Raw genomic sequence first — 27,037 nt, 5'->3', positions numbered from 1 at the left:
GAGAAAACTTAAATATTTCTAGAATTTGTCGAACAACAACCTAATCAAAAAATCACTTTTAGATCTCGAATAAATCAAATGTTTATGTAATGAAATATTAAACAAAGGGGCATACCTACTAAGTGCTAATTCCTTACTTTTACAAAAAACGGAAAAATGAACTGTCAAAATATAATATTGTATGACGGTCACATTTTGAACTTTCATAATTGGTATTCAATTATTTGTACATTATTTTTCACAATAATTTTAAAAGCAAACAATAAGAGAGTGGATAGACAATTATAAAAGAGATAAATAATTCATATTAAAGTTAAAATCTCATCTAGAGTGCATTAGATTCAGATTTTCAATTTTATTTTGTGTAATAAAATTACATAGCAACCAAAAGTTAATTTCAGTGAAAAAAAAATTTTCTGGCCTAACACTATATTTAAATCTCAAATTCAATTTTTCTGGTAACACTGTTTAAATTTCGAAATTCTGAAAAACAAAAGTGACATTTAAATTTGTTTATAAAAAAAACACGTGAATGTTTTGTTTATGATTTAAGTAAAAATAAATGAAATTGTTAGTCAAAAAAAAATTTAAAATATTAATTAAATCATGGCTCAAAAACGGAAACTTGAAGAATATCATGATCCGGATTACCCGCAAAATAACATTAAAATCCCAAAACTTTCAAGAGAAAATAATGAAAAAGACACCAATAAACAACAAAAAATTTCTGACATCGTTTCAAATGAATTTGAGAAAGAAATAAATAACAAAGAGCAAGAGATTTATGAAATTAATCATAGAATATTTTTAGTAAGAAAAATGTTGCATAAAGTTTGCTTTGCTGTTATATCTAATTATTATAACAAAAGAAATTTAAATCTTGCACCAGATGAAGTGGTCAAAGCACAAGAAAGTATATCTAGACTTTTTAATGATGACAAAAAAGGTCTACAAAATGCCATTCATCCTTCTTTGAAAAAAATTTTAGGATCCAATGACGTTAATTACAGAGAGCTGTTGAATAGCAGACCAACACGACAAGCTGCTAAAACAGCTCAATCTACTATTAAAGAAAAATTTAAAACCAAAAAAGAATTAAGAATTGAACGACTAAGAACAAAGGCATTAGAGTCTATTCAAGAAAACGCAACAGTTGATGAAAGTTCAAATACAACTACAATCGTTAGAGAAAATTTAGAATCTTTGAATGTAAATCAATGTAATATAGCAAAAGAAAATCCAGTATCTTTACAAAAACCATTGGATAAAGTACAAAAATTAAATACAGATAGAGGAGTTAATCTCTCTAAGCAAATAATAGCTGTTGGTAACACATCAAAATTTATTCATAAAGATGATTTACATGACAAGATAACTCATAAGTGGTTGATATATGTTCAGTCAAAAACTCATGTTCCTATAGAAAAATTTGTAAAAAAAGTTAGATTTTATTTACATCCTTCTTATAAACCAAATGTTGTTGATGTTGAGTAAGTAACTACCTACACAATTCTTAAATTTAACTATGTACAAATAAGTGTTAATATATTTAAATACTCTCCAGATCTCCTCCATTTCAATTAACACGGAGAGGATGGGGTGAATTTCCTGTTAGAATTCAATTATATTTTTATTCTAAATTTCAACAGAAACCAGTTCAATTCTATCATAACTTGGTTTTAGACAAAACTCTAACGGGCTTGCAAACAATGGGTTAGTTGAATATTATTAATAAATCACAAATATAAAAAAATAATAAATTTTAGGTTCTGAAACATTGGTGGAGGTTTGGCTTAGGTCAGTTTTATTTTCTCCTGAAAAACTAGAATTATCGGAAAATATCTCAGATAATTTTCAAAATTACACAAGTTATATAAACGAAAATAACTTGAAAATTAAAGAGGAAAATTTTTCCTCCGACACAAAAAAAAATTCTTCGATCTCGCCACTAATTGAATACAAAGATAATATAATAGATTTCTTAAACGATATAGATCCTTCTATATCAACGGATCCGGATAACATAGAACCAACATTAATACTTTCACCTTCAACACATACAAAATTAAAAATATCAGAAGCAATTAGTTCTCCAAATACTCAAATCCAAGGTATGCATCATATGTATCCCAGCTTTCATCCTAATATAAAAAGAGAAAACTCTGTGAATACACCGGATAAAGAAAATTTAGTTTTTGAGAACGGTAATAGAAATAAAATTATTGATTTTGGTGATATTCCATTAAATATCAAGCAAATTAATGACAAATTAAAAGAAACAATAAATGATGGAGTAAATATGTTACCCATAAAAAAAGAGATCGTACAAAGTAATATGCAGGACCAAACTTTGGGTATAGAAGTAAAACATAAAGTTGAAGAGAATGATAATTTTGCTAACCAAAAAAGTCATGTAATAGTAAGAGATGGTAAAGTAACCATAATAGATCCGCATCAAAATAAATTAAAAAAACGAAAACAAATAAGTCTTTTAAAACCTGTGATAAAACAAAATACATCAAATTTCAATTCAATCAACTTGCAAAAAGATAAAAATTCATCCCTTGTTGATCATGATTATACATCACCCTGGAAAGACGAAATTGTTTCAAATCACCAACCTACAGAAAATAGAATAGTAGAAGCGAATAAATGTAGTGCATTTGATAATATAAAGGAACAGTTAGAGGACTCATCGTTAAGTGGTGATTTTATATCAGTAGTGATATCAGACGATACAAAACAACTAATAAATTTAAAGAAAAAGATTACTTTAACGGTTAAAGATAAACCATATTCAAATGAAAAGCCTTTCATTGATTACCGTGGTCAATTTGAATTAAAACTACATTCAACAACATTTGCATCTGAAGAAAACTTAATTGAGTATTGTTTAAAAAATGTGCCATTAATAGATGATAAAGCCAATGACGAACATTATAAAATGGCATTCCCTTTTGTTATAGAAAATGCCACTACATTTAGAACTCTTCTTTTACCAAAAAGAAAAGCTTTAGAGGTAAGTATAGGATATAGTTTACAATTATTACTTAAGAGTTAAAAAATGAAAATTATTTACTTATTTTTTGGTTTTAGTGGCTTCAATGCAAATATTTCTCCACATTGATGAAAAACCACGATCAATTTCCAGAAACTTCCTGGTCTACTAAAGAAATTATACTGTACGCCCGCTCCTACGGTTTCACATTACCACAAAATGTATGTGCTGTATCAAGTACACAAAGTAAAGTTTTTAAAAATATCATTTCAAACGATGAAGAATCCGATGAAATTCAAAGTTCATCAGAATCACTAGAACAAATTTATAAATGGATAAATGAATATAGTAAAAATTTAGAGAACTCTCGCAATGCAGAAAAAATTAATATAGATGATGAAAGTGATACACAAAATAATGAATTACAAACAAAAAAGCATTTATCTCCAATAAAATATGAACAACATTCCATGATAACACCCATTGAAGAAAATTTTGAAAAAGATTCTAAATTAATCAAGGAAATTTGTCGTGGCATAAATATAGACTTTAAACCTGAATTAATTTCTCAAGGTATTACAAATATTTAATATTATTTTCGTATTTTGTGTTTTGACTAACAATTTGTTTTTCTTAAATATTTAGATATCCATTTTCATGCTGCAGAATTAATGATAATAAAAATATTTCGAAAATTTTTAGAGAATTTAATACGAAAATCACTTTTTGAAGGTCAAAATTTAAGTGAAACTCAATGGTAAATAATTTTATAGGTATTTGAAAATATTTAAATAAAATTTGTCATTCTTATTTAGCATTCCTGTTATTGAAGTAGAACACGTAAAAAATGCTTTACTTTTGAATCCAGAATATAAATTTCTAACAAGCAAGATGCATAAAAGTATAGGTGAAATAAAAAATGAAACAACTTAATAGTGATAACATTTTTACTGTAATTAGAACATTAAATATTTATTTATTTAATTTTTTTTTTAATTTTTTTTAAATTATTTTGGTCTGTTTTAAACCGCTTTTCTTTAAATGAAAATTAAATCCCAATTTCAAATGGTTTGAATGGTACTTTCATTTTGGAAAAAGTAGAATTCAAAACAGTCCGGATTGTATTACAATTGTATTATATTACGTAAATCATATGTATAAAAATTGTAATAAAAAAAACTTATAATATTATACATATATTAAAACATTAAACGAATTTCTGATTAAATTAGGAATTAGAGTTTAAATAAATTTTTAAAAATACTGAAATTGCTACATTGCATGTACTCACTCAAAATTCAAAAGATAAGAAAAAAAAATATGATGAAATTGTCAAAGATTCATAAAAATATTAAAATACTAAAAAGACTGAAATCACGTAAATGTCCATACAATTCATTTTAATCCGTGTAATTAATGAATTCTTCTAATTTCATTTTGTTTCCCCATCCTATAGGAATTTCAAAGTTAATTATTAACCGATCCAGCCAAATTATTAAAGGTTGATAATATTCAAGTAATGGGTCTGCACTAAGTTCTGAATTTCCTGTTAATATATATAAAACTTCAGACCAATGAACTGATGATCCTAATTTCATAGCTTTTCTAAAAATACAAATAGATTAAATTTGTAATATTTGTTTGTCGCATTAATTTATTTAAATTTTATCAAAATAAAAACTGGCCATACAAAACAAAAAGCTACAATATGCCCAAAGAAACAAAAACAAACTGTTTTTATTAGTTGACAAAGTTGAAAACTTAATAATTGTAGTGCTGACTTAATAATCTCATTGTAAACTTTGAAGTCTATGAAACGAAGAAAAAATATTCAAGATCAAAATGAAGCTTTTTTAATGTGTCGCTACCACATTGGCACAAATGAAAATTTTATGAGCGTGAAATTAATTTATCTAAAGATTAAATTTTTTTCATCTTTCGTTAAAGTTTTGTTCTAACTTAAAAAAGTTAGAACAAAAAGCTTTTTAGCAACTTTTAATCCCAATGACCCGAAAAAAGGCACGTATAAAAAAACACTTCTTTCTTTTTTGTTTCTCTGGATCTATTCTATCAATTTACTCTTTCAAACACTCCGCATAATTACTTTAAAATTCGCCCAGCTCTTCTCGAACCATAAATATCACAACGATGTAAGGGCATTGGAAGTTTTTGACCTGATTGAAATTTTCCAAAAACCGTGTATTCACACAAACCTTTGAAGATTTGAACTTGTAGTATACTGGCTAAAAAATATCTATTAAAATATTACAAAAAATAAATTAATAGTGTTTCAAAAATTAATTACAAAAAAAAAATTTAATTTACCTTACATATGGTGTATTATCAGCAAAATGAAATTTAGCAGCGGCATCAAACAAATTATGTCTTTTATTCCAGTAAGGTGGGTGTATACCCTGTTCTTTAAAAATAAATTCCCAAAATTTATCATTGGCATTTGCATCATTTATATCACCACTAAATAGATCCCATCTATATAAATCTAAAATATATTCAAATGGAATTTGAGGAATTTTCATTAACGCCAATTTCAATAACAAGGCTATGTCGAATCGGTTCACATTTATTAGTGCTGTTCGTTCTTTCATATTTGCAAAATTATTAAATTTTTCAAGTAAAATTCTGTAATTGAGTGTTGAATGATCGTGTGCGGTAAGCCAATTAGTATGCAGTTGTTTAGTTGAATTACTAACAGTTCTATTTTTTAACAGGCTTTTTATTTCATTATTACTTGGAGATTGAAAAAAATTTTTATTCGGTTTCGTTTCATGAACAACTTTCAATTCATTAAATGAAATCGCTGACAATCCTTTTGGTGCAAGATAATTATCAGGAATTAATCGGAGACGATTTAAATTTTGAGGTGTCATCATTGCTAAGAACATTGAATCTCCTATAGCTTCACCAACTGCTGAATTTACAGCATCCTGAAATAGCGGCGGTTGATATTTTAAATGCATATAATATTGAATATGTCCCATTTCATGGATTATTTCATAAAAACCGTAAATAGAACGATTAACGCATATAACCATTCTATAATCATCATCTTTGAACATATTTCCAGCACTTCCATGACATTTTGTCCTGTTTGAAGTTTTCTCAAAAATAGAATTATTCCAAAAAGTTTTTGTTACTGGATTTAAACCCAAAGATCGATAAAAGTCATCAGCCCGTTTAACCTATAAACATAGAAAGATGATTCCAAATAATATTGCTTTATGTAAAATAAATCTACCATATCTAACGTAGTCCAGTTTGTTTTACTTATTTGATCTTCAAGTCTTAATTCTTCAAATGGTAACAAAAGTTTTTCATATGATGACCAATCTGATGACCACATATTACCTAAAATATGTGCTGGTATAGGTCCAGTTCTAGTCAAGATATTCATATTTTCAAAAAAATATTTTTTCCAAAGAGCATTTCTTAAAACACCATGTAAATTTATATAAAAAGGTTTAATTTTGAGCCAAAGTTTTTTAATTACATCCCGTATATTATCAATTTCTAGTTCTTCTCTCCATGTTTCTCCGATATTATTATAACCTTAAATTAAAAATAAATTTGAAAATCAAAAATTTTTTATGTACATATGTATTTAATTATCAAAAATATCTGACCATTTTTTTGTGCTCCATAATTCATAATTTTTATAGCTTGTGGATAATATTTTTTAATTTTAGGACCAACAGCCAATCTCCAAGCTTCCCACGTCCAACGAAATATCAATTCAGCAGGAAGAGCACAATCTTCTCTATTGAACTTTTGGAAATTACCCTGCATTATTTCTTCTAAATCTGATTCAATATTGAAACATATTCTAGATGAATTCCTTATTTGATTTTCAATTTCTGATTCTTCTCGTAATTGATTTTTATTAGTTTTTCCACGATAAACGTAGTAATCGTTACATATATTTCCATTATAAAAATGTAAATGATTGCTGTCCAAACAGCTAAACAAATTTGACCATTAAAAAAAAAAATCATATACAATTTATTTTTTATATATACTTTAATTACCATTCTGATCTGTAAACAGAAAAATTTAATTTTGAAACATCTCCATTTTCATCTGTTACATATGTATAATCCCAAATTCGATGATAATTTAAGCATAAATCAAAAGTTTTTGGTAAACATATTTCCGTTTCTGTATAAATTGCTTGAATTTTATCTAAGATTATAGATAACTCGCTATATCCAAAATATATACATATAATTTTTAAATGAAATTTTTATATGTTTTAAATAAAATCAATATATTGCCTACATTACTTCATCGTTATTATATTTTGGTCCTCTACACAACATCCATACCATACGTCTTTGATTATCAGTTAAATCATCTAATATATCTTCAGATTCATCACATCTTTGATTTTTCCAATGTAATCGAATTTTTCCCAATTCTGTTGCTTCATTTTGTAAATCTTTATTACCGTTAACACCTATTTCCCATGTATAAACAGCAGCATAATGACTTAAAGTATAATATTGTTCATTAACTTTTATTAACCAATCTTCAACGGATTTAGTTGCTATTCTATCATTATAACCTATACATGTTTAATTTATAATAAAAAATTGAAAATATGTGATTAAAATTAAGTCCATAAAATGTTAAATATACAAAAATATATTTGGATTATAAATAAAATGATAATATGAAAAATTATTTTTTAGATATCGTTGATAAGAATAATACAGTGTTTTCAAAATGGTGTATCACATAAATTAGTTGCAAATTTATTTAATTTTAACTTTAGATTCCATTTATATTATTTAATTTTTGTACAACCAGTTCTGGAGATTAAGCTATTCCTTGAACTAAATATTTACATTACGTTCACATTATCATTAAAAATTTTGACGTTTAAATGACTTAGGATTGAAGAGAATGATTATTTCAATTCAATAATTAAATTGAAATTATTATAGGTTATGTTTATGGTGTAGTGACCAATAATATTATGGTAAAAAAGTTCGTAAAAATTTGTCCAATATTCGTATTTCTTTTTTCAAACATAATAATTCAAAAATACTTAGTATTTCTCAAAATATATTTAACTACACAATAATTAATTGTTGAATTTTTTTGTAAAAATAATTTTTGTAAAATTTTTAAATTTTCTGCAGTGTACACGTTCAAGCTACATTATGAAACTTAAATTCATTGTAGTCATAGCTGGTCATAAATGTAATTACAATGAAAAAATAATAAAAAAAACTTAAATCAATTAAATTATAAATACCCTAGGTCATTCATTCAAGTTTAATTTTTTTTTAATTATCTTTTAAAATATTTCAAATTCACGCACTTTTATGAAATTATTCACTTCAATTCATAAAAGAATTTTATACAATACAATATAAAAAAAATAAATAATCGCTGAATGTTGAAAAAAATTTTTCTTCCTCACATTAAATTGATAAGGAATATAAATATTACACTATGTTTGATAACAAAAAAAAAGAACAAAACCAAAAAATCAAAAATAAATGAACATAAAAAATGTTTTTTTTTTGTTTTCTTAATTTTCAATTTTTAGTTTGCTTCCAATTTTACATGAGAAATTTCATATGAGAGATTGTTATAAAAAATTTTTAATTAAAAATTAAAGAAAATCCTTAAATTATGAATTATAAAATTTTAAATATTTTTATAATTTCAATTCTTTTTATGATTATTGTAAATGGAAATGAAAATAATAAAATTCCAGCAATAAAAATTCAATTAACAAAAGATGATCCAGAATTATGTAAAAATGTTGCAAGATTTTCACCACATTTTCCAACATGTCATCAATATTGTATGAATCAAACGGATAATCATTATTTTTTGGGTGCATGCCGTGGTATTAAACAGTGTCTTTGTTATAAATTTGGTTAATATATTTAAACTTACAAATTATCATAAATAATTTTTAAGTATTTTTTTTAATAATATTATGTGCATATACTTATGTAAATTTTTATATATTCAAATACAATTTTATATACATAAATTGAAAAAAAAATGAAATTTATGATTTATTTGCTTCCGGTTTATAGAATAATTTTTGTTATACTTATAATTTAAAAGGCAGTAATTTTAAAATCTTATTGTTATTATTGTGTTATACCAGACATATTTTATGAAATATAATTGATGTGTTAAAGATCTACATCATTATATTGTTCATTTCTATTCACTTAATTATTGTTATTTTAGTATGTAATTAAAAAATTTACTTTATAGACAAATTTTAAAGTTTTTGCTATATGATATCTAAATAGGTTTTCAATTAATGAGTGTAGGATAATTATATATGTATTTTTATATTATGTAATTTAATAAAATTATTTCTACTTGATTTTGAACAAAAAAAAAATATTAGTAATTACACAAAATAAGAATGGATTTAGAGACTTTATTAAATATAATGTGCCAACTCTCAATATTTGCAAAATTAATATTTTCATTGAATTTCTCTTAAAATGATTTCTATTTTTTTAATTCATCTAATTCATCCAATGCAAGATTACATCATTTATTTTTTTGATAAAAAGAATTTTCATAATTTTAATTACTTATATTTCCTTTTCTTATTATATAATAATATGCAAAGAAACTATTTAGGACGAACAAAAATTGATAAAACTTCCTTTTCTGAATTGGTGTGAAATCTCAGTGGTTTCCGAGATTAACGCGCATTTTAAGAATATTTCAGAAAACTTATATTTATCTAAGTTGTTTGCTTATAACTACCATTTAAAAAAAAATGTAAAACAGGGCTCAGATGTGAGATATTCGAAACATTTCAATTTTTCCCATTTTGTTTTTTTTTAATTCCCTTTGCCCAAAAGATTTCATTAAAAATTTTCATAATATATTCGGATTATTAATTATAAATTGAATTAGTATAAAATTCATTACAAACAATATAATTTTAGATTTTTTTACTAAAATTTTCAAAAATACTTATATGGTATGGAAGCTGGAACAATTTTTCAAATAAGACGCTTCTTTTATACGATAATATAATTTAGAATAAAATTTTTTTACGTATTAATAAAGAAACTATTTTATTTAAAAATTAAAAATCTCTAATTAATTTTAATATTAGTCTATAACATTATTTATAATTAATTAAATAAAATATAACAATATGAACATATTCAATACATCATTGATACAAGACCAAATAGCCGAAAATTTTTTGCATATTTATAGGTGTATAATTAAAGACTACAACCACAACTATAATTGTCAGGAATCTTTATAATTGAAAGGGATGTAGTACACTAAGTTATCTGAACTTTTTATAATATAATATGCAGCAGAATGTGATAAAATAAAATGAATGTGCGTGTTTTCCATCTTAACTACAATATTAATGAAAATTTTCTTTGAAAATAATATTTTCCATTATTAATTAAATTTCATTAAAATGGAAACTGTAGTTGATATATGCACCCCAATAATATTTTAACTGAAAATTTATATTTTTTAATGATACTCGTATTTTCTTAAAACAACATTAATTTCTATTAATAATTAAATATTTACAATTTAATTTTAACACATTTAACATCAATAAATTTATGATATCCAGCATCGTACCTGATGCATCAAAATCACATAAAATCCATTTTAATTGTATAAAAATCAATAAAAACCGTTGGAAATATTTCATCGCACTTGGATAAATTTTTTTTTTTTTTTTTTTATTAATTTAATTAAAAAACCACAAATTTTGTTTTTTTTTCTTTATCTTATTTTTATTATAATAGTCATATACAATTCCGTCGGTTCATTTCTTAAAAATTTTTGAAATTAAAGAAATAGAAAAATTACATGAAAATTATAAATTTGAAATGAATGTTCCAGTAGAAATTTTTCCGTTTTTATAGGTTTATAATACCTTCATATATAAAAAAATTTAATAAATTATCGCGCATGTGTAAATTTTATTTATACAAAAACAAATTGCATATTGCATATCAAGTTTTTATTATATAGGTGAATGGAATTATAGGCACAATATTCAGTAATTACAAGTAACGTACGTACATAAGTAAGACACCAAGAGCTTCATTGATGGTAATTTTAAGAGATTTTTTAAATTATTTATTGATATAAATAAATGATTTTTAATGAATGAAAAAATATGTGACTTTTTTGTATGTACCTCTAGCTTATATCTGTTATCTCCCTTTACATAATTATAAGATTTCTTTTATTAATATTTGATGCTGATGGAAAGAATTTTCGAACCGTACAATATCCAATAATTTGCATACTGAATAATTTAAAGTGTGTCAGGTTATCGCTAATTATTGCCACACCGTTACTGTTATATAACGCACCGCAACGCATTTTCAAACGCACCGGCTTAAATTGAGAGAAGTTGCACTAATTACTTTATATACTGCAAGATGCTACTATATATGCTTTAGTATTAAAGCGAATTATATTATGGTCATATACTTTAAAAATAACATCAAAATCTGTAAAAAAAAAATCTGTATAAATTATTTTAAAAATAAACTTTCTAATAATATACAAAATTTTCAATTTGTAAACCATCAATACAATTTAATTTTCTATTTTCTTATTTTTATTATACTTACTTTGAATTTTTAATTTTAGTTCAAAGATTGATTATAACGCGATTAAGATTCAATTTTAACAATTTTTCTCATTTTTTAAGATTATTTCCCAAGAGATTTATTGTGCTTAAGAAATAATAATATCAAATCATATCTTTACATTTTTAATAAATAAAACAAAAAAAAATTCTTGTACCTATATAAGAATATTGAAGATACATATATACATTCATATACATATTGTATATATTTGTATAGCTATGTGTAATGAAAATGTGTATAACTTGTAATGAAAAGTTAAAATAAGAATGAAAAAATAGAAAAACAAAATAAGAAAACATAATAAATAATAAAATCTTCAATTTGCATTCAATTTAAAGAAATTTATCATCATTTCAAAGCTAGATCATCCTTGATTTCATTTTAACTTCATGTTCAAAGTATAAGGATAATCAAAATAAATTTGAAATCTGCGTGGTATTTTTTTTCTTTTGCAATTTTGATTTATTTTTTTTTTATATTTTGCGTAGAATTAGAAATTATTTTAAAAATTTCTTACTTTTTATTAATATTCAAATACAAACATATTTCCTCTATATTGTGATAGAGTTTTTAAAGTTTATTTTAACACAATATATTCTTTAATAATAAAAGTGTGTTTATAATTTTCGGAAGCAACTTATTATTCAGAAATGTTAAAAGTAGTGTTTTTTGTTACAAATGGTCCTTTTCGTACTTTTCGTACAGTTTCGTTTATAAATTGGGGAAATATACATAATTGTACAGAAATACATATATATTTAAATGAACAGAGCAAAATTTATGAATTAATTTCAAAGACCATGAAATTTTCTATCTATACTTACAATATATATAAAATAGCATCAACGAGATTATTGAATAATAATCAAATTTTCAATAATTTTTTACTCATTACTTTCATTTTGTCTGTTTGTATTCAGTTTATAAAACTCGAAACAAGAAACCTTTATTTTTGACAATCAATATTTTTCATTAGTGTTTTCATTATTATACTTCTTTCAAATTTTTTATTCTAATCTCCTATTGAAAGCATACATACATTATGATGATATTTTGTATAATAAAAAAGAGTGAACTCCTATCAACTTCTCCATATACGAAATCATTAGATTAGAAATTAGTTTTACTATCTGATTTACTTTAAACAATTATTTTCTAAATCTGGGGTTTTTACAAAAATTGAGTTCGAACTTAGATCTTAAAAAAAATTGGGTTCGATAAATAAAAACTACCAAATCTTCAAATGTACCATGAATCACGATTGAAAACCCAGGGTTTTACCAGGATTACTTAAATTTCTAAAGTTCTAAAGTCTCTTCTAATTTGTTCCTACAGATCTGTAATGATCAAAAAAAATTTAATTTTTTTAATTTAAGTTAGAACTTTGAGCGCATATTTAAATTATCGAAAATCTACTACTTTTAATAGTTTTAATGCAGAAAATTTAAAATTCTTATTAGAAATATTATTTAGCAGCCATTAGAAAATTCGTTGAAATCCTTTAAGTACCCGCAAATGAATTTGAGAAAAAATAAAATTCAAATATTTTAAAATCTTCATAAATTTATAATAATATATTATTCTTATTAATTTTTTTTTTTTAAATTAAAAATAAACACTAAAAAATTAATGTATTTTAAAATATGAAAAATAAAAATATAACAAATAAATCTATATTTGAGGAAGTTGGCAACCTGCATTATATATTTTACAATTATACAAACTACATAGTTAAATATTTTCAATTTCATCATGCTTTTTCTTATTTACATCTACTTCATTAATTCGCTTTTGAAAATTTATAAAATGAAAAATTTTAAAATGAAATGAATTTTTTAAATTTTATTAAAATTTACCAGAAACTAGTTTTTTTACTAATATTTTTCTTCATTTTTCTTATCATCAATCTTTTGTAATCGTTTTTCAATTAATTCTTTGAAATTCATTAGTTCAGCTATACTTATATTTCCAAAAATATCAGTATTATCTGAAATTTTGTCACCCATTTCATTAATTTTATTAATTTTCCCTGTATTAAAATTTTTCGATTTTAATGGTGTTATTTCTTTATCTTTGATTTTAGGTGATTCTTCTAATTGATTATATCCTCGCAGCAGTCGAATATTTTTAGCATCAAAATTTTTCTCCTGATTAGCATTGTTATTAAAATCTTAATGAAAAGAATTGTTTTTTTTTTTTTGTTTATGTCAGAATAAAATTAGAATAGTAAAATTACCTTTTAATTTAACGCTATTTTTATGATTTAATTTCGAATTCAAATTTATTTTAGTCCTCATATCTTTAATATTTGTATTACAATCATTGTTTTTAGCATTGTTTTGTTCCCTAAACGCCATTTCAATATTCATATTATTAAAATTGAAAGAGCAACGTTCAGTACTATGATTAGATTTCACATCAATATCTACCAAATGATAAATAAATTTTTTAATTTTTTATAAAGTAAAAAATATTAATTCAAAATATATTTTCTTACTTCCAATTTTCTTATTATTAGCTTCATCTAAATCTGTTAGGGAAATATTCAATTTTACAAAATCTGGTATTGGTATTTTAAAATTATTATTTTTCTGATTATCCACTTTTAATGGATAATTTCTACTTTCATTCAAATCCCTATTTCCATGAAATGTTAGATTCCCATTTTTTGAAATAATAGTTTGACTTGAATTTGTATTTGATCCCAATTTCTTATTTTCATTAATAAATATTGTTCTACTATCTTTAACAAACTTAACGAAACTTTTCAAAAATTTAATTTCAATAGCAGAAAAGGGTTGAATATTTTGTATTTCTTTCTTTTCTTGCTTATTGGTAGTTGATTTTATAGACCTTGTTCTACTATTATCATTATAAACTTCATCATATTTAGTGCCTTCTGACAAATTCTTTTTATTAAATAAATTATCCCATTTATCTTTAACTTTTTGGTATAAAGTAGGTTGCTCATTTGTTTCAGTTGATGTTGAATCACAGCAATCTAACATGTTATTAATATTTCTTACATTTTGAATTTTTTCATCCTCTCTGTCGAAATTAATTGATTGAAGTTGTTTTTTATTAAAATCTTGAGTTTGTTGTTGTCTCACTGAATTTTCAAATTGATCACCTTTAAGATTTTTTGATTTTTCTTTAATTTTACGATCGTTTAGCTCATCTTTATTCACTGGAATATCTTTAAATTTTTGTGATTGAAATTTTTTTAGATTTTGCCGTAATTCTTCTGTTAAATTTTTATATAAATTCAAGTTTTTGACTAGTTCCGAATCAACATCAATATTTTGAGTAATCGAATTTGTATTGGAAAAAGAAGTTTCTTCAGAAACTGGCTCATTGTAGTGTTTTAAGACTCCATCGTCGTAAAGATAAAATGAATTATCTGGAGATATCAAGAATGCTTGATGGCATTTACAGCAAATCATTATCCTAAAAAGAAAATCAAATGTGTATATTTACGTAATTTCACATGCATTTGCACAAGATTTCTTTTCTGTTGCATAATTACCAAATCACAAAATGCAGGAATAACATTTATAGTAAAATATTTACATATGTATGTTAACTAATAAATAAAAATAAAATATAATGTATTTTTTAAAACGTTTCAGAGAAAAATATGACTTAAAAAGAAATGTTGTAAATTAAATGAAAATTTTCATAAATAATTCTACGAGTGACTATAAGAGAATATTTTAGTCAACTACTTTTTTTCAAATTTTATGAAGGGAAGATGTGAATTTGATAATGATCTAAAAGTTACTAGAAATGATCAAAATTTCATTTAAATTTCATTTCCTTCAATTTCCTTCCCTTTAGTGTCTTTTTCGAATTAAAGGAAGTTTTTTTTTATTTTAAAATACTTATATATGTGAAAAGTTGCAGACTCAGAGAAATTATCAATTCATTTTACAAAATATTTTTGAGTAAAAATCAACTTTTCTAAATGGAATTTCAATAAGTCAGCAAAATAACATTAAATGCTACTATTGCCCTGAAATATTATTGATTTTGGTAAATAAGTAATGGAAAAATAAATACGAGTATGTATACATATAATACATATATGTATCTATAAAATCAAATAACTACTGTTGATAATCCTCTAAAAAAGATGTTTTAATTAAGAAAAGTTAAGTTCTAGTTCTAGGTAAAAAAAGGAATTAAAAAATATTTACTAATTATATTTGGAACTTATTGTTAGTGTCCTTCTTAGTTAAAATTTAAAATAATAAATTTGTTCCTTTTTAATAAATTAATACTTTATTATAAAATTCATATATAGTGTAAATAGTTATTTATGTATTATAAAAATACTAAAAGTGCAAATATTAAAAAAAAAAAATGAGTTTTACTTTTAAAGAATTCCATTTTTTTATAATATTTATCACTCTATTCTGTTATTAATTAAAAAACTTCATCAGGTGAAATAAAACATTCAATTAAAATCTTTAAATTATTTTTTTGTTCCAAACTTAAACTAGTATTATTTTCTTTTAAAGTATTCTTTAAATATATGGAACAGTTTATTAAAGGTGAAGCGTTCTCCGGAATTATTCGGCTAATAACTCTTTTCCAAATTTGTTTAACAATTTCAATGTTATTTAAGTTAATTTTAAGTTGATTAAAATCATCATTTTTTGCTAATTTTATCATATGAGATAATGCAAAACATAACTGCTCTTGTAAGTTATCTCTATGTTTGTATTCATTGAAATCTGTTAAGTTATCGGATTGTTCTATTGCTGCCAATAAAGATGACCATATCAATATGAAATGTGAACCATAACGATTTCGCTCATTTATTGCTGTTAAAGCATTTACACCATTTATTCTTACTTTAAAATTGGGACTATTTACAATAACATCACAAATTGATTCAAAAACCATATTTTGCCAATTGAAATCCGTATACGTGGTAAATAAAATATTGTTTTTCATAAAGTTTCCTAAAGCGTAACATGTATTCCATTTAACTTTGGCATTAGCACTTTTCGTAAGGCAAAAAGTTAATTTTTCTATAGACTGAAAACACAACGAACGCCATGAAGGAACTTCTATTTGTTCCTGCCTAATTATCCGAAGAAGATTTCCTATTGTACGAACAATGTTACATTTAACCTGGAATGAAATATAAAAATATATAATTGCAAAATATTGTAAAAATATAATAAACCTTATCGTTATAATTAATTAAATCAATGGAAATTTGGAACATTTTTTGCAATAAGTCATCAGATATCCTATCCAGTTTAGAATCATTACTAAAAAAAAAAATTATGAATATTTGAATTCAATATGTTGTGGTAAATATTATACCAAAGGGGAATCAATGCATCACTTATATTCCCTAATGACCAAGAAGATTTAATTCTTACATATGAGTTTTTCTCTTTTAGGAGATTCACTATTGAAGAAGCTGTATTTTCAACAAAACACACATCACCCCGTAATGAAGGATATAAAACATACACTGCTAAAGCACGAGCTGCAGAAGCTCTCACAGCGCTGTCCTCATTGAAACTAATACCTGTTAGAAGCGATATTAACATCATTTGTTGGGAATGCTAAAGATAAAATTGTTTTCTTTAAATTTCAAAAAAATTATCAAAAATCACAAATTCAAAAGCTTACCGTAAATTTTTCAAATATATAAACGCCGACGTTTGACAAAAAATCACATAACGTTCCCTTTAATGCAGAATTTTGTTTAGGATCTTGAATTTTTTCAATAACTGGTGGCAAAACCGAAATCCAAAAGTTTTGACAAAGTGTTACATCATTTAAGGAAGCTAAAAAACATTTTGAATTAAAATTTTCTTTTAGTATACGATTTAGATGATTACGATTTGATAACAAGAAAGTGTTGATTGAATGCCCTAAAGCATCCAAGCATTTTGCAGAATGCAACCTAACTTCATTTTGTTCATCTTTTAGTGAAATTAATAAAGCATTAGAAACCAATTGCAAGTGGTCTTTGAGAAATAATATATGTGAACACAAAGCGGTTAAAACTTGTAAGCATTCTATGCGAACAGGTATTGATGCTGGAATAGTATTTAATCTCTATAAAAGAAAAATAAAAATGTAAATTGCTGAACAATTAATCAATAACCTTGTTAACAACCACGTACTTTTAATTTGTCAGGAAAGTCCATATCTAAATTACTTATAAGCTTTTCTAAGAGCCATGGTAGTTTGCAATCATCTCTATTCTGACTTGTTTGCAATTCTGGACAACTTTCTGTACCATCAATATCAAGTGGATCAACTTCATCATAGTATTCAGTTTCAATTCTGAGAATTCAATTTTTTTTTTATTTTTGAAGTATCACATTTGGAAAATTTATGTACCTACATTTCATTTACCACCATATCATTTAATTTATTTTCATTTTTTAATATTTTAATGTGAGGTGTGGGCATTCCAATGCTTTCAGAAATTTCAGTAGTCATTTCCGAAGTGGAAATAAAAAATTCCATTACCGTTAAAGCTGCTACTTGAATTGTCGGGTCTAAACATTAAGTGTTAATTTAAAAATATTTTAAATAATTTATGCAACCTGTGAATTTACCTTTATGATAAACTAAATTTCTTGTGTGATTTATACATTCACTAACAAAACCGCTTTTCAATCTTGAAAATGGAGTGGACTAAATTAAGAAAAATTATTCCAAAAATAAAAATCATGAAATTTCTTGAAAAATAAAAAAAAATATTTAACTTTTATATTACCTGAACTAATATAGCTAAACATTTTAAAACTTGGGTCAGTACCGGCAAAGAATTTTCACTGCGTATGCCATGCATTAATATTTCATACATTGAAATTATCGTGTTACCTAATGCAACAGAAAATGGAGTGAATGAAGACGGACCTTTATCACTAGTCAATTAAAATAAACTAAAAATATTATCAATTTCTGAAATGAAATATTGAGAAAATTCACCTATTTTCAGCTTGCATTAAAAATTGTTTAGAACCATACAAAAGCAAACAAAAAACTTGAAATGCGGCTAGTCTACACTTTGGATTAGGATCTCTCACAGCACATTTAAAAATGCTATAAGAAATTTGGTGAATTTCCTTTGAAACTTCTTCTTCAAATGGAAGTAAACAATGAAAATAGCTAAATATCACTTTTTTGTCTGCGTTCTAAAATTAATAAATAAGAATATTTAAAAATTGGTCATTTGTAACTAGGAAGGACAAATTTACCTTAGCTATTGCACCTATTAAAGAAATTGTGTTCAATCTAATTTTAGTTTGCCTGTGCCTTTCATTTTGAATCCGACCAGTATCTGATTCAGAAAAATCTGAATCACTTGTTTTGTTAAATAACATAAAATCTTCAGTATTTTCTGATGTAACGTTTTTATAAACCTCTTCTAAATTTTTAGGTTTTTTTTCTTTAGCTTTTGTGTCTTGCTTTTTATTTTTAACAATATTTCTTGGCTTACGAGTTTTTAAAATTTTGCCGCCTTTGAAACCAAGGGCGATAGATTGTGGTTCAATAACCGCTTGTTGAGAAGGTAGAACTTTTTGCAAGCGAATATTGCTTGTTTCTATCAATCCATATTGTAGAAATGCTTTTGAAATTCCTAGCAGGCTTCCTATGTTTACTTCACACCATTCTGGAACTTCGAGAGCAATTTTTTGTAATATATTTATTGCGGATGACAAATAACTCATGCACTGGGATGAGTCTTTGATTTCTATTTTGTTGCTGTACATTATTGAAATAACTTTACATCCTAAATGAGTAATGATTTCTATATCAATATCAGTTATATTAATGTTTTCATCTGCAATGAATACTAATAAAGAGTCAGCACAAGCAAGTACATTTGCTAAAATTTCTTCATCAAATCTATTAACATGTTTTGATTTGTTGAATTTTAGGATATCCACCGAATTCAACAATCCCATTAATGGTCCGTCTGGTGATAAAAAAATCTGAAAGTACTAAGTTTTCTGAAACTTTATTTATTTGTATCTATAAGGTAAACATACAAAAGAATTCTAAAAACTTACAGTATATGTAAACGCATTATGGTTTTTGAATAAAACGGCAAATGCTTTTAAAATTTCACTAACTGTTTCGGATTCGTTAACGTTTAAACATTTTAACAACCATTTTATCGTTGCGTCAAACACATTTTCCGGTAAACATATTTTTTGTTTATTAATTAAAGCACTCATTAAGCAACAAACTTTCATTATCAGCACCTCTTCTGTAGATGGTATATTTAACATAGACTCCAACAATCGTAAGGCAGCCTAAAATATTTTGGACACCTTTATATATTTGAAAATTTATATATGTATATACAAGTGAATGATATTTTCCATACTTTGCTATCCATTTTATATTTTCCATAATCTAAACTATTTAAATCATTAAGCAATACAGAAATTTCATTTAAATGGCTTTGATTTAGACTGTTACAGTTTAGAAATAAAAACTTTGTTGTTAAATCATTGAATTCTTCAATTAATTCCCTATTTGCCATTTTACAATCTTGCTATTTATGTACAAATCCAATTTAAAAAAAAAAGTTTCTTTAATGAGTTTTAATGTTTTCTAAAAGAACCCTAGCGATAATTTGTTGTGACATTTAAAGTCACTACTTGAAGTGTAAAAGTATTTTAAGAAATATTAGGTTCTTTCAACAGTTCACTCGATGCTTGATGACTTCACAAGAAATGTGTGAAAGAAATACAAATTGGATAACATGCCAGTGGCAAGTTACTTCAATAGCTTTGACAAATTTTCATAATGAAAAAATAATTTATGAAGTGTTTTCCTAGAGACATTCCAAAAATATTATGTATTTAATTTTTTGACACATCTTATCCTTTAAGGTTGTCAAAAAATACATAAATTGTTTTTTGTAGGAATTGTAGGAATTATTGGAATTGAAATTTAATTGATTTATTTTATTTTCAATATTAACAAAATAACTGAGTTATTTATTATATTATTAATATTTTAAAATAAATGACAACTCTATACAAAAATGTGTTTACCGTCGTTCACACCTTAATGATTGATGTAATTGTTTAGTTGACATTTTGAAAATTTTCGCATACGATTTCGACTGTTGTCATATGTGTGTTCGTGTAAACTGTGTTTATGGCTTTCGACATCAATAAGAAAACTATTGAAGAAGTGTTTACATTTTAAGAGATCAAAACTATTGGTAGATTAAGAAATATTTTGTATAAGAAAAAATTGTTTTTTAGAAGACATAATTATGAAAAGAAGTTCAGAAGAAAATTTTGTACAAGATCAAACAAAGAGGATTACCTCACCATTAATGTCGGCACAATATCTTCCACAAGCACAAACACAACAGTCTCCACCAGCATTGTCACCTTATCCATTTCTTCCATATCCAGGGAATTTAATATATACTAGACCACCACAGTGGCCATCCAGATATGATCATCCTACAAATTTACCTCCGCCTCCAATTGTACCCCCACCAACGCAACCACCTCCACCGCCGGTTAACTCAAATCTTAATCAATTACCTATGCCAATATTTGACTTAACACAACCACCACCACCTATAAGGCCGAACATGAAGGCAATTAAACCAAATTCAAACTGTTTATCAACTTCAAATATGTTACCTGGGATAAGTCCTGGAATGAGTAGGATACCAAATCCCTGTGTTATCCGTCCGCCTTTGCGTGGTAGAGGAGTCAATTTCCGTGGATTACAAGTTCGCTCAAGATCCTTGCTTAATTTAAGAAATGTTACACCAAATACCGTACAGCAAGTAAATCCAAATACAAATCTTGAAGATCCGGACGGTAATGGAATATTAAAAAAGTTAAATTAAACGAAAATAAACATTTTTTTTTAGGTAAACGAATATTAGTAAACAGAAAATCAAAAAGAAAACCTATGTCTGCAAGATATATGAGGTCCAAAGAATGGGATCGAGATGATGCAGAGAAAGCCTTAGCATTGGAAAATGAATTTAATAAAATGCAACGAACACCAATGTTGATTTTGAAATTTCCTGATCCAGATCTCAATAAACAAGTTGTTAAAAAATATTCAACTGCTATCGATACGGTACATTTTCAGCAACCATCTACCCCAAGGTACTGCTTTGTCACTTTAAAAGATGGTAATGATATAGAAAAAGTTCGAAAAGAACTTTGTGAAATTCCTTTTGGTACAGGAAAAATTGTTGCAGAGCAAAAATTTCCATCTAACGAAGAAAATCAATCGGTATAAGACTTTTAAGATTTCAAAAAAATATACGTTACATGCGATCCAAAATAATAAAATATTAAATATTTAGGTTTTACCTGAAGAAATTGACCCATATACATTATATATTGGAAATCTTCCGACAAAAGTATGTGTAAAAACCGTCAAAGAACATTTTCCAGGAGCAGCAAGAATTGATATTGGTTATGCTCAACGCATGAAATATACTCGATATGCTTTTATTCGTTACAATAATGTTGAAGATGCTATGGAAGCTTATAAACGGACATACAACACACCAATAGGAAATCGAAGTTTAATAGTTCGTTTTAGGAGATCCAAGGGTAACATAGGGTTACCGGGAGAATCGAGGATTCCTAATGCCCCAAAGAAATTGCAAGAGGCCATAAAGGGAGAGAATAACTCTAAGGGAACGACAACAAAAATCCCCAAACCTAGTGGTGATAGTGCAACAAAAACCCATTCAGATGAAAAGGATGAACAAAATGTTTTATTTAATTCCGATGAATATGAAGAAGAAGAAGAAGAGGATGAAGATAGTAAAGCAAATTTCTTCGACGAAGCCAGAAAAATAAGACTAAATATGAACCAACGTAAGTACATTAATATTTCCAAAACATTCTTCTATTGATTGATTTTATTTCAGATTTAAAACATTATCACAGATCACTTCCTATTAAACAAGAATACAATGATTATGAAGATATGTTAAATTCACCAGAACAAAATCGAAATAAAAACAATTCGAATCATGTATCAGGTAATTTACTTGAAAGTAGAATCAAAGAAGAACCAATGGATGATGATGAGCTATTAGCTTGTGCTAGAACGTATAATATGGATGATGATTTTAATGTAGACGATGACTTTGATGATGGTATTCATAAAATTATTTCTTATAAAATTTGCTTTAATTTTCAAATATATGTATATTTTCTGTTGCAGAGGAACCAGAAGAAGAGGATGATTTCTTAGACAATCAAGCTGAACAAAATATTTTCTCAGATCCTCCAAAATTTGAGAGAACATCTATGACACCAATATCTAGTAAATCGAACGAAACCGAAAATTCTAGGCTATGTAATTCCTTTACCGAAGTGGATGTGAAACCAGATTTTTCGACTTTACCACCACTTCCATACACTTCTTCAACATATGGTTTTAATTCCGGTAAATATCAATACACTAGGAACCAAACAAATAATTACGGGCTGAGAATGAATAACTTTAGTAGACGTAAAAATGAAAAGACTGGCAAAGATAATGAAAAGGATGATGACGACGAAGACGACATCTTTGATGACCTCAACGCAGACGATGATTTAGATGATATTGGAGACTTTTAGTGGGATGTATTTCTACAGCATTTTATTTCTATTTATTTTTGCTTTTAACTCAACTTGCTGACTTAAGTTTTTATTTAATATTATGAATTCAGAGCTATTTAATTTTTTATTTTATTAGTAATTACATATGACTTTATTTTTGCTAAAGTTGATCATTATAACTTTTTAAGTGATAAAGAAATAACATAATATTAATTTAAGTTGTAGTGTTCGTAAAATCCAAATAACATATTAATTTTAATATGTTTCCGTCTTATTTAAGTAAAATTTGATAAATTGAAAACAAGATTAAGTTATTTACCAGTCTCACAAATTTTTTTTTTTTGTCACAAATAATTAGTAAAGTAATTACTTAATTAGTAAATAAATATTTAAATGTTTATGAATAAAATTTGTTAAAGTTTTGTATTTGAACAAAATTATATGTATGTTATTTTGTCTACAATCAAAAATTGAAAGGTAAACTACGAACTTACTTGTTTTTTTTATTTTTAAATTCAAATAATGTAATTAAATGAATCAATAAATTTTTATTTTAACGTATTTTTTACATGAAGATACGAAAAAAGAACTATAAAGAATTTTGTGGTTTCCTTATAACAAATATGAATATTTTTACTAAATATAAAATTTTTATTTCATTGTATGTAAGTATTTGAATTATATAATCTAAGTTTATTTTATAATCCTTTAAAGTGAAATTGTTTCTATTCCGTATACCATTTCTTTTTTCTAGGTTTGTTAGTTTCATTACCAGATTTTGGAACCAATAAACTTTTGTATTTATTTACTAACAGTGAAAAACTATCTTTTTCCAACTTTTTCTTACCCTTCTTGGGTCGATCAATAGCTTTTTTTTCAATTCGTAATTGCTTTCTTTCTTTCTCCTTTTTATTTTTTTGTTTAAGTAGTGAAAGTTTCTTTTTATGTTGCAAAGTTTGTTCACGAATTTTCTTTGTTGATCGAGTCCTCACAAAATTTCCAGGTTTTGCTGGTATCCCCATAAAATCTTCATCAATACATTTATCTGGCTGAGTTGATGAATTTGTATGGTTTTTATTAGTATTATTTTTCATGATTTGTATATTAGATTTATTATCTTTTTGAAGTTTTTGCTGTTTTTTAGCTTTTAGTTTCTCTAATTTTTCTTTAAAGAACGGGTTATTCTGACGCGATTTTTCTAATCTTTTCTTTTTAACATTATGAACTGATCTATCTTCAATACTGAAACCTACTATTGGACGCTGAAATTTATTTTATATTAATAAAATAATTATTTTTATATAGAACCAATTTCTGCTTACATTTTGGTTACCAAATATAGAAGGATTGTTATTTAATTTCCTCAAAGCTAATAAAGCTTCTTTATGGCTTTTGAAAGACATAAATCCAAAACCCTTGGATTTCCCTAATGGATAACCCACTGAAGGTTTGTTTTCCCTAATTATACGACATTCATGCGGTTTAAAATTTGTATATTTTATAACCATGTCTTTTAACTTTTCATCATTATAATCTAAAGGCAAATTATGGATAGATAAACGATTTCTTGACACGAACCTGCAAAACAAGAATTTTTTTCGTTTTATATCAAAATTTATTTTTGACAAAACAGTTTACCTATTTAAGTTCTTTAAGACTTGACCTTTTGTTTGTTCAATTTTATGCCGTTTTGCCATATCACTGGAAGAAACACCCTCCGCTGCTTTTGAACCTGCCATTATTAGTCCTTCCTTAATTAAATACAAATTTCTAGAATCCTTATGATTTTCATCCTTTTTTCCTTTATTTTTAGCTTCTTCCCTACTTAAAGCTGGTAAAGCTTCCATAATTTGGTCCAATAAGATAAATTCGTCGCCAGCTCTCAAGCACATTTCCGCAGAATCTTTTGTTTTAAATTTAACAAATGCTGTTCCTCGAGAATGCCCAGAAATCGGATCTTTGTTAATGAGAGCATAGTAAATGGGACCAAATTTCCGGCATACTTTTCTTAAATCATCTTCAGTAGCATCAAATGGGACGTTTTTAATGAATATTGTGCATTCTTCTTTTATATCGTTAGATTTGAATTTTGGCTTTGATTCGAACGTTTTTTCAATATCTTTTTTTTCCATTTTGTCTCCATTTTCTGAGTTATTTCCGTCTATGTCCATATAATTTTCACTTTCAGAATTCTCATTTTGGAGACTTTCTTCAGTGCAGTTTCCCTCAGTATCACTTTGCTCCGAATTACTTTCATTTTTTTCTATTTCTGACTCACTTTCCGAAGGTTCTTCCTTTATAGTAACAGAGATATCTTCCTTCTCTCTGTTTAATTCCTTTTTAATAGACATATTTTTTCTCTTTTCATATTCATTTTTACCAATAGCCCAGTCTATGACAACTATCCTATCTAAAAATGATGTATTATTTCCTTTTGAAATTGCTTTCGCTGCTTGGTTAACTGTTTCGTACTGCACAAATCCACATCCTACCAATTTACCATCGCCTCTTTTTAATAACTTAATATCAACAATTTTACCAAATTTTGAAAAAAAATCACGAAAGGAATCTTCAGTAGCCTTATACGAAATATTTCTTACAATAATTCTTCCCCGTTTTTGCCTTCGTCTTTCTTTTTGCTCTTTGAGATTAGCTTTAACTTTTACCTTTTTTTTTGCTTCAAGTGGAATAAAATCCTTTTCATCTTTAATTAAATAAGATTTAATATTAGGCGAAAGATTCAAAATTACGTTTACCTTTCATATTGCTTTCAAAGTTCATATTTCAAAAACTAATTTCAATGTTTAATCATCGATATTACAATTATTTTATTTACTATGTGACTGCACGTGTATTTGTTTATTATTTTCAACCTCCTTCTTTTTTAAATGCTATCCTAATAATGAGGAGAGTTCTGACACTGACATTTAGGTAGTAGAGCTATGACAATTCACTTATTATGTCATTTTAGTTTCATAGTGGTAAAGTAGTATTTAACGAGAGAGTTCCACTCAACGTCTTTACGTCCAGATAATAGTATTTTTAAACTGTTGAGACTATCACAAAAACCAAATAAAAATGCCGATTTCAACTAATCCCGAAGAACTAATGCATAATTTTTTGTTTACTTGATACTTTTCGAACATGCCCATATATGTTTCTATGTATTATCTCCTCAAACCACGATCTTCACCCAGAAGTTAAATATTTTCAAACCCAAAATATTGGATAAACGAATTTTCAATATAAAATTTTTGATTAGTTAAAATTTTATCCAAACGTCCAAAGATTTAGCAAAAGTCTACTTTAAGAGCTCTGATTTTAAAAACGAACTATAGAATTACATTCTATCACGTATTCTGTTATTTAACAGTTCCTCAAATTTGAAGTATATAAGCTCTTTGATTTTAAAATCTGTTCTAATGTAAAGACGTCAAATTTTATTAAATTGACAGAGTCAAATATTAAACTAAAATTGACTCCACTAAATTCAACTCACACAACACCATTAGTACCTCTTTGTTCATTTGTAGTATACTATACACAAGAAAATTTGTTGCTGGAAATTTTATTCCTTATATTCACAATAGATTCTTCATCCAACTTATTAATCAACATTGTATCGAGCTTGTACGCATTTCCAAATGTTAAATTGGAGAAACAACTTAAACAAAAAACTCCAATAAAATTAAAGACTTGATCGATAAACGAATAAAAAAACTTATAATAATAATATAAAAATTTTTTTATTTTGTGAACTCAACAATTTTTTCATTTTTAAA

General features: G+C 25.6%; 5 protein-coding genes across 6 annotated transcripts; 2 read left to right on the top strand and 3 right to left on the bottom strand.

Moving 5' to 3' along the window:
* Nucleotides 1–571: 571 nt before the first annotated feature.
* Nucleotides 572–3,998, top strand: LOC129610028 (uncharacterized). The gene is made up of 6 exons (XM_055522345.1): nt 572–1,490; nt 1,565–1,713; nt 1,767–3,019; nt 3,097–3,571; nt 3,644–3,755; nt 3,814–3,998. Exons 1-6 carry the CDS (start codon nt 607–609, stop codon nt 3,929–3,931), a joined length of 2,991 nt encoding a protein of 996 aa, XP_055378320.1. The 5' UTR covers nt 572–606; the 3' UTR covers nt 3,932–3,998.
* A 5-nt stretch (nt 3,999–4,003) lies between these two features.
* On the bottom strand, nt 4,004–10,697 carry LOC129610027 (angiotensin-converting enzyme-like protein Ace3). The gene is made up of 8 exons (XM_055522344.1): nt 10,625–10,697; nt 7,292–7,577; nt 7,042–7,215; nt 6,640–6,974; nt 6,255–6,565; nt 5,324–6,198; nt 5,103–5,252; nt 4,004–4,603 (listed from the first exon to the last, which is right to left on the bottom strand). Exons 1-8 carry the CDS (start codon nt 10,695–10,697, stop codon nt 4,399–4,401), a joined length of 2,409 nt encoding a protein of 802 aa, XP_055378319.1. The 3' UTR covers nt 4,004–4,398.
* A 5,268-nt stretch (nt 10,698–15,965) lies between these two features.
* LOC129610047 (HEAT repeat-containing protein 6) lies at nt 15,966–20,263 on the bottom strand. Of its 2 annotated transcripts, XM_055522364.1 has the most exons (13): nt 20,030–20,263; nt 19,710–19,955; nt 18,894–19,640; nt 18,625–18,830; nt 18,410–18,560; nt 18,249–18,327; nt 18,032–18,188; nt 17,808–17,970; nt 17,520–17,739; nt 17,308–17,465; nt 16,993–17,240; nt 16,850–16,937; nt 15,966–16,794 (listed from the first exon to the last, which is right to left on the bottom strand). In XM_055522364.1, the coding sequence occupies exons 1-13, from the start codon at nt 20,186–20,188 to the stop codon at nt 16,081–16,083; spliced, it is 3,336 nt and encodes a 1,111-aa protein (XP_055378339.1). In that variant the 5' UTR covers nt 20,189–20,263; the 3' UTR covers nt 15,966–16,080. The 2 variants fall into 2 exon arrangements, with proteins under 2 accessions (XP_055378339.1, XP_055378340.1); XM_055522365.1 differs by lacking the exon at nt 20,030–20,263 and having other exon boundaries at nt 18,894–19,649; nt 19,710–19,826.
* A 576-nt stretch (nt 20,264–20,839) lies between these two features.
* LOC129610053 (uncharacterized) lies at nt 20,840–23,560 on the top strand. Its single transcript, XM_055522373.1, has 5 exons — nt 20,840–21,497; nt 21,551–21,924; nt 21,998–22,520; nt 22,574–22,804; nt 22,873–23,560. Exons 1-5 carry the CDS (start codon nt 20,933–20,935, stop codon nt 23,271–23,273), a joined length of 2,094 nt encoding a protein of 697 aa, XP_055378348.1. The 5' UTR covers nt 20,840–20,932; the 3' UTR covers nt 23,274–23,560.
* Nucleotides 23,561–23,807: 247 nt separating this feature from the next.
* On the bottom strand, nt 23,808–26,145 carry LOC129610019 (RNA-binding protein 28). The gene is made up of 4 exons (XM_055522324.1): nt 26,012–26,145; nt 24,894–25,959; nt 24,578–24,833; nt 23,808–24,517 (listed from the first exon to the last, which is right to left on the bottom strand). The coding sequence occupies exons 1-4, from the start codon at nt 26,034–26,036 to the stop codon at nt 23,981–23,983; spliced, it is 1,884 nt and encodes a 627-aa protein (XP_055378299.1). The 5' UTR covers nt 26,037–26,145; the 3' UTR covers nt 23,808–23,980.
* Between the last annotated feature and the right edge of the window lie 892 nt (nt 26,146–27,037).

This window comes from Condylostylus longicornis, unplaced genomic scaffold (genome assembly GCF_029603195.1).
Source record: "Condylostylus longicornis isolate FDR11 unplaced genomic scaffold, ASM2960319v2 ptg000043l, whole genome shotgun sequence".
NCBI classification, from domain to species: Eukaryota; Metazoa; Arthropoda; class Insecta; order Diptera; family Dolichopodidae; genus Condylostylus; species Condylostylus longicornis.
The sequence above is the reverse complement of the archived record's forward strand: the minus strand, read 5'-3'. Positions and strand labels throughout refer to the sequence as shown.

What these genes read in the sequence shown, in the direction of transcription:
- LOC129610028 (XM_055522345.1), top strand. Translation starts at nt 607, where the DNA reads ATGGCTCAAAAACGGAAACTTGAAGAATATCATGATCCGGATTACCCG. An exon ending in AACGGGCTTGCAAACAATGG is followed by an intron (nt 1,714 to 1,766) that starts GTTAGTTGAATA and finishes AATAAATTTTAG; the next exon opens with GTTCTGAAACATTGGTGGAG. An exon ending in AATTTAAGTGAAACTCAATG is followed by an intron (nt 3,756 to 3,813) that starts GTAAATAATTTT and finishes ATTCTTATTTAG; the next exon opens with CATTCCTGTTATTGAAGTAG.
- LOC129610027 (XM_055522344.1), bottom strand. Translation starts at nt 10,697, where the DNA reads ATGAAATATTTCCAACGGTTTTTATTGATTTTTATACAATTAAAATGG. An exon ending in ATGTGATTTTGATGCATCAG is followed by an intron (nt 7,578 to 10,624) that starts GTACGATGCTGG and finishes AAACATGTATAG; the next exon opens with GTTATAATGATAGAATAGCA. An exon ending in TATAATAACGATGAAGTAAT is followed by an intron (nt 7,216 to 7,291) that starts GTAGGCAATATA and finishes TTTTGGATATAG; the next exon opens with CGAGTTATCTATAATCTTAG.
- LOC129610047 (XM_055522364.1), bottom strand. Translation starts at nt 20,188, where the DNA reads ATGGCAAATAGGGAATTAATTGAAGAATTCAATGATTTAACAACAAAG. An exon ending in ATATATTTGAAAAATTTACG is followed by an intron (nt 17,241 to 17,307) that starts GTAAGCTTTTGA and finishes TTTTATCTTTAG; the next exon opens with CATTCCCAACAAATGATGTT. An exon ending in GATGCATTGATTCCCCTTTG is followed by an intron (nt 16,938 to 16,992) that starts GTATAATATTTA and finishes TTTTTTTTTTAG; the next exon opens with TAATGATTCTAAACTGGATA.
- LOC129610053 (XM_055522373.1), top strand. Translation starts at nt 20,933, where the DNA reads ATGAAAAGAAGTTCAGAAGAAAATTTTGTACAAGATCAAACAAAGAGG. An exon ending in AAATCTTGAAGATCCGGACG is followed by an intron (nt 21,498 to 21,550) that starts GTAATGGAATAT and finishes ATTTTTTTTTAG; the next exon opens with GTAAACGAATATTAGTAAAC. An exon ending in AGACGATGACTTTGATGATG is followed by an intron (nt 22,805 to 22,872) that starts GTATTCATAAAA and finishes TTTCTGTTGCAG; the next exon opens with AGGAACCAGAAGAAGAGGAT.
- LOC129610019 (XM_055522324.1), bottom strand. Translation starts at nt 26,036, where the DNA reads ATGAACTTTGAAAGCAATATGAAAG. An exon ending in GTCTTAAAGAACTTAAATAG is followed by an intron (nt 24,834 to 24,893) that starts GTAAACTGTTTT and finishes CTTGTTTTGCAG; the next exon opens with GTTCGTGTCAAGAAATCGTT. An exon ending in CTATATTTGGTAACCAAAAT is followed by an intron (nt 24,518 to 24,577) that starts GTAAGCAGAAAT and finishes AATAAATTTCAG; the next exon opens with CGTCCAATAGTAGGTTTCAG.